Source organism: Miscanthus floridulus, unplaced genomic scaffold, assembly GCF_019320115.1.
Source record: "Miscanthus floridulus cultivar M001 unplaced genomic scaffold, ASM1932011v1 os_2414, whole genome shotgun sequence".
Taxonomy (NCBI): domain Eukaryota; kingdom Viridiplantae; phylum Streptophyta; class Magnoliopsida; order Poales; family Poaceae; genus Miscanthus; species Miscanthus floridulus.
The window spans coordinates 5684-12450 of NW_027098288.1; the positions used below are offsets into that span (position 1 = coordinate 5684).

At 42.4% G+C, this 6767-nt stretch overlaps 1 protein-coding gene across 1 annotated transcript; it reads left to right on the forward strand.

The window, feature by feature from the left end:
- Window positions 1-305: 305 nt before the first annotated feature.
- On the forward strand, window positions 306-1900 carry LOC136534940 (12-oxophytodienoate reductase 1-like). The gene is made up of 2 exons (XM_066527295.1): window positions 306-773; window positions 887-1900. The coding sequence occupies exons 1-2, from the start codon at window positions 425-427 to the stop codon at window positions 1672-1674; spliced, it is 1137 nt and encodes a 378-aa protein (XP_066383392.1). The 5' UTR covers window positions 306-424; the 3' UTR covers window positions 1675-1900.
- Window positions 1901-6767: the final 4867 nt, after the last annotated feature.

A 6767-nucleotide genomic window follows, 5' to 3' on the forward strand; every position in this document is an offset into this window, starting at 1 on the left:
TTATACAGGAATGATCAGCGAAGAAGATCCTACCTGTAAAATGTCACACGTGGTAGTAGCGTCATCGCTTATTGTCGGTGACGTGCACTTTTCGCACCACAACTCCACAAGTCAAAAGAGGCCGCTGTCTGAACTTCACCTGTGGTTGGAGCCAAAACACGACCGGTTACAATGAACCTGCGTGAGAACAAGTGGATGACGGAAAGGGTGACGCAACACAGTCATAAACAAACGGCTGGCGGGCACACCAACACGTATATAAACAGAGACACCCCTGGGCTCTGGCAAAAGCACACAGCCAGAAACAAAGCAAGCGAAGCAACAAGCAAGCTAGAGCAGAGAGCTAGCAAGTGACTGCAGTGTTGCATCTCATCTGCAGTGCAGCTGCAGCACGCCGGCGAGCGAGAGCGACCAGGCAGGCAATATGGTGCAGCAAGCTTCGAAGGAGGTGATCCCGCTGATGACGCCGTACAAGATGGGCCAGTTCCAGCTCTCCCACCGGGTGGTCCTCGCGCCGCTGACGAGGTGCCGCTCCTACGGCAACGTGCCGCAGCCGCACGCCGCCGTGTACTACGCGCAGCGCGCCACCAAGGGTGGCCTGCTCATCGCGGAGGCCACGGGGGTGTCGCCCACCGCGCAGGGGTACCCGGAGACACCTGGCATCTGGACGCAGGAGCAGGTCGAGGCGTGGAAGCCCATCGTCGACGCCGTCCACCGGAAGGGTGGCATCTTCTTCTGCCAGATTTGGCATGTCGGCAGGGTCTCGACCAATGGTATGTTCCCATCTAGTACGAGCGTATCTTTGTCAGCTCTGATTATACTCTATTGTTTGATCAGGAGCTGGTTTTCTAGTTGGTTACTGATTTTCCTTCAACCCAATTCGCAGATTTTCAGCCCGACGGGCAGGCGCCTATCTCGAGCACGGACAAGCAGATTTCTCCGGACGCCGAGTCCGGAATGGTGTATTCGAAGCCGCGCCGGTTGCGAACCGAGGAGATCCCCGGCATCGTCGATGATTTCAGGCGGGCTGCACGGAATGCAATTGAAGCCGGCTTCGATGGTGTTGAGATCCACGGTGCGCATGGATATCTCCTCGAGCAATTCATGAAGGACAGTTCTAATGACCGCACCGACGAGTACGGCGGCAGCCTGGAGAATCGGTGCCGCTTCGCCGTGGAGGTCATCGACGCCATTGTCCGCGAGGTGGGCGCGCACCGCGTGGGCATCAGGCTATCGCCGTTTGTTGACTTCATGGATTGCGTGGATTCCGATCCTGTGGCGCTTGGCCACTACATGATCCAGCAGCTCAACAAGCACGAGGGTTTTCTCTACTGCCACAAGGTGGAACCTCGAATGGCGATCGTCGACGGCCGCAGGCAGATCCCTCACAGGCTCTTGCCGTTCCGAAAGGCGTTTAACGGCACGTTTATCGCTGCTGGCGGATACGATCGGGAGGAAGGCAACAAGGTAGTGGCAGAAGGCTATGCTGACCTTGTTGCATATGGAAGACTCTTCTTGGCTAACCCGGACCTGCCTAAGAGGTTCGAGCTGAATGCGCCACTGAACAAGTATGACCGCTCTACCTTCTACACGCAAGATCCTGTTGTTGGCTACACGGATTACCCTTTCCTTAAAGACGGCAGCGATACTGATGAGTCAAGTTCTCAAGCTTAATCATGCAGATAATCAAAATGATCACAACTAATAATGTGGATGGTTCATCAAGTATGAGTTCATCATTATTTCCATCATTCTTTATTGACATTGTGGGAGAGTCATTTATATCATGTTGTTTCATTCTGTACTATTGTGAGGTGAAATAAATGTGCTTGCTGGAATTATTAGAAAAAATATCTACTATTTTCTAGATCGTCTGGTTTGGAGACTTGTTCAAGAAGAATTTTTGTCACCTGTGCCTTTTCGTAATTCCCTTCTTTGGAAGACTACAATGGAATCCTCTTGTAGCGTTTCATTGTACCGTGTGAGCATATAGCTTTTTGTGAGCTTACAAAGCGTTTCTTTAGTCTTCTTCTGCAAATTATGACCCTGTTCACTTGAGCTACTTTTTAGCCATAGAACAGTGTTTTTCTCTCACAACATTTGAGCATCAGCATCAGCATCAGCATAAACACAATTTCAGCATAAGCGAACAGGACCAAAGTTAGTCTAAATCCTTATGTGGCAACTCATTGAATCCTCATTGACTCTATATTCTTCATGCTATAAAAATATTCAGTCAAAACTAGATTTTGTAAGGCTCTGTTTGGATTACAGGATCTTCAAAGGAATTCTAAAGGAATCAGATTCATGTAGTTTCAAACACTAAAGTAGCATTTGGAGTGGAGGATTTGTGAATTCCTTTCTAGAGCGAAGGTTTTTGCGCTTGTACGTTTCGAAGAAATGAGAGAATCCACCGTCACCTCTTGGTTTCAATTTCTTCACGAAGTTTGAGAGACTCATGATTACTAATGTTAGTGGCGCATGCTTTCATGGAAGCAACCGCCAAGCACATATTGATTAACACTCAAAAACTAGAGTCCATGGTTTCAACAAAGCACTAGCATAAGTGGCCGACCAGGATATTTTGATTTATTAACTAATATATGATGCTTTGTGAAAGAAAAAAAACTTTATGTACTTCTTGTTTAGTCCAAGCAATTATGTTTATCACTAATCCTTAAATTCCCGTGGTGCTCATATTCCTTTGGCGCAAACACCAAATCTTCCAAAATTGCAGTGTTTTAGGTTCCCTTGTTATACACACCTATTCCTTTTCTATTCTTGTATTTTTTTTCTATTCCTCTACTCTGTAAACTTGGGGATCTAAGGTTTTGCTTGCATACTTGAGATTGCGTTCTTGAGTTTTGAGTAAAATATTGCCAACATTTTGTTATCATCTAGCATTCTAATTTCGTTTGTGACTAATCCTAGGAACATCTAAACTGTGGAATAATTAGGTTTTCTGGTGAGGTAACCTAAATTGGGCGAATGACATACATGTCGCTTGTTTTTCAAGATGAAGCCTGACTTTTTTTTGCTTTTTAGTGTTATAAGTATAAGAAACAATTTTTAATTAACAACATATCTAGTGATAGTAGTCTTTAGAAGGTCGGTCTCTACAATTTTCAAAAGTTCAATCTTTATGAAGTTCCCATGATCCTTGTGGCCTACAAAGATGTCAGCAAGAGCATTGTCCCCGTTGATTATATCATGTCTGTTTCATTCATTGCTTCTTTTATGGAGTTGTTGCCATCTATTGTGACATGTAGTGTACCATAAAAATCTATTGATTCATGTTAACCCTTAGAGTCTTGACTCGCCTAACATATGAACACCCCGAACACTTAATTCACAACTTGAAAAGTGCCCTAGGGTTGTTGAAGTTCCTCGGTGTAGCATGTGTAGATATTTAGGCAAACTTGAGTATAATTTAATCCAAAAACGTAGTAAAATATTTTTGACAAGCATGTGCACGTGTGATCTATCCGTTGACGTTATATTAATCATATAAAAAGAAATAAAACAATTGGAGTTGTAGCAATATACCCTAAGACAGGACCAAGGCCGCGACTTCGTTCCCACTAGGCGACATAGGGAGCTTACTGATATCGTAGACCACAGTCGATGCAAGACGAGGTACGCAATACAGTCCTGCGAACAACCATAAGAAAGTAGTCGTACATGTACTACTAAAGTAGATGTTCTCCTTCGTTGTGGATTGAATTGCTAGGAACAGGAGTGTGCTATACGCCAGGAGCAAGGAGAGAGCACAAAATTGTTGAACAAGAAGTCCTTCACCTCTTTAATCAAATTAAGGCTGATTCCAAAGATCAGTACATCACCGACATATGAAAACAAGACCACACCTTCACCCCTACCATAGAAATAGTACACGCATTTGCCAGCCTCATTCACAACAAAAACTAGCAAATGTCTAAGTTTTGTCAAACTTCTCATGCCATTGCTTAGGTGCTTATTTCAGACCATACAAAGACTCAACTCTTCTCCTGTGAGTGTCTTTGTCCTAGCCTTCTCTTCAACATCAAGAGAACCATTAAGGTCAGCAACTCTTGTCGCTTGTGTGTTTGTAGTAGTGGAAAATTCCCTCCATGATTGTGGTAACTTCGCGATGATACCACCAGCCAGAAACTTATTAGGCAACACACACGTGGAATGTTGTTCTTTTGCCATTTCCTTATCTCATGTGCCTGTTCTACTATAGAACGGTCATCGGTCATCTTGTAGTCATATAGCACTCACTCCTAGCATTAGGAAACGCCAAATTTTGTCTCAATCACTTCCCACATTTCTTTGGCAAAAGACAACATGTAGACGTCCACAATGTTTTCACCTAAAACATTTATTATGACGTCTCGAAACAGGTTTTCGGCAACCTTGAAAACTTGCTCTTGTTCAGGAGTAAACTGTTTGGCCTTTCCTTATGCAATATAAAAGATGTTCATAGTTGTCAACCACAAGACCATATTAGCATGCCACCATTTGTAATTCATATAATCAAATACATTTGGCTTCGAAGCAACATCAAAACAGTAACCAGAATGTACCTATTATAGGGGGTTTTTTTGGGTCATTAGATGTTTAGGAAAATTCGGGCATAATTAAATCCAAAAATTAGCAAAAAGTTTGTGAAGTATATACATGTGTGATCTACCCATTGACCTCATATTGATCATATAAATAAGAAAGAAATCATTGGAGTTGTAGCCCACTAGGTGACATAGTGAGCTTGCTGAGATGTTGTGAACCACCGTCGATGCAGACCGAGGCACACAATTCAGTCCCGCGAACGGCCACTCGGAAGCAGATCTACTTGTATTGAAGTAGCTGAAGTAGTTGTTCTCTTTCATTGCGTACTTGATCATACATAACATTTAATCTAGGTCTTAGGATTTATTGACTTTAGTCGAATAAAATTAGAGCAAGGCCAATTAAGATCTAACAGCATGCATGGTGACCGTGTAGACATGTTGGTGTTAGTAGTAGTTATCGCCATCGTGGGGAGGTAAGCACTGGTGTAAAATTCTCTGCCTTGCTGTCTTGATCAGCAGGTGCAGGGCGTGCTTCTTTCATTGTAGTCACCCATAACTACCTGGAACCTTTGGCGGGTCAGAGCTAGGACCACCCCACCATCCCAATTTTATTCAACTAAATTGTTGATATGTTTGCAATTCTAGTTCCTCCATTATTAATATTTGTAAAGGGTGTGTGGGTGTCAAGATAAATGCATGGTGATGTTGGAGACTTCTTTCCCACACACAAAATGTCTTAGGCATGGTGGTCCACTTTTCTTCAATTTTATACAACCTAATTGCTAATGTATTGGCAATTTGAATTGATGGAGCAAAAGAGAATATTACCAGTTTGTGGATGGGAGTGGTTCTGCATTTAGTAGATGAGGTCTACCAATCTTACAATAAGTTGATGGCAAAATATTTTTTTGTGGATCATGATCTTGAACATGCAGAATATATCAAACTTCTTTTAAATGCTTTTGAATAATTGTCTTGGCTCTAAATCAATTATGTGCTCCTAGAGGATGATCGAGACAAATCCAACGAAAAAGACATATCCAATTATGACCGATATAGATGGAATCAAAGTCGTTCAACAATATGCTAATTAGTGTGTAGATCCAAAATGTCATAAAAAACGAAGCTTCCTCTCCCTCTAACAAAGCAAAGGAATGATACGGTTTACAGTTACATGAGAGAACACTTTTCTCAAGATTAAATACTCGACCTGAATAATGTATCTTTATATGGGTGTCCGGTACCTTTTAATTAATTTAGAGAACGAATCTACCGGTATGTTTATGTGAATGTAATAAGGGCAGCTCCAACAATTGACTCATGAGCTAGATCTAAACATTTTCTTCATATTTTAATAAGAGAGATGGAGAAAAACTAGCCTCGTATATACATGTCAACATCATGTGAGTGTATCTTGTAGGGCTATCCATATTATATGCTATATACTAAAAGTTAGCATTGTTAAAGATGTTGGTTTAGAGCTAGTAACTATTTGTACCATTGCGGGTGTCCTAAGTGTGCTATTCTACTTACATGTCAGTGGTTGGTCGAACTAAGTGTCTGTTTAGTTGCACTTCATTTTGCAAAATTTTTCAAGATTCTCCGTCACATCGAATCTTTGGACGCATGCATGAAGCATTAAATATAAATAAAAAATAAAACTAATTACACAGTTTAGACGAAATTCACGAGACGAATCTTTTAAGTCTAATTAGACTATAATTAGACACTAATTGCCAAATAACAATGAAAGTGCTACAGTATCATTTCCAAAAAATTCCGCCAATTAGCCTAAGAAAATGCACATAGGGACAATCGACGAAGAAGATTCTACGTGTAAAATGCCACACGTCCTAGTCACGTCATCTCTTATTGCAGATGACGTAGTTGCACGACAAGTCAAACTGCCCACACTGTGAACTTCGCGTGCGGTTGTTGTGCAGTCGAAACACTACTGGATACGACGAACCTGTGTGAGAAAAGAGAATCAAGGGCGTGCGCGTGTCCGCTGCTGCTGCCACAGACCTGAACGCCAGTGGATGACGGAAAGGGTGACGCAACGGGTTGCATTGGGACACGCAACAGGTTACACAGTCAGAAACTAACGGCGGGCTGGCATCCACTGGTCAGGAGACTGTAACACCCTAGGTGTTTGGTTTTCACAAAATTGTATTTCATTTCATAAACATCATGTCATTGTTACAGAAATATGTATAT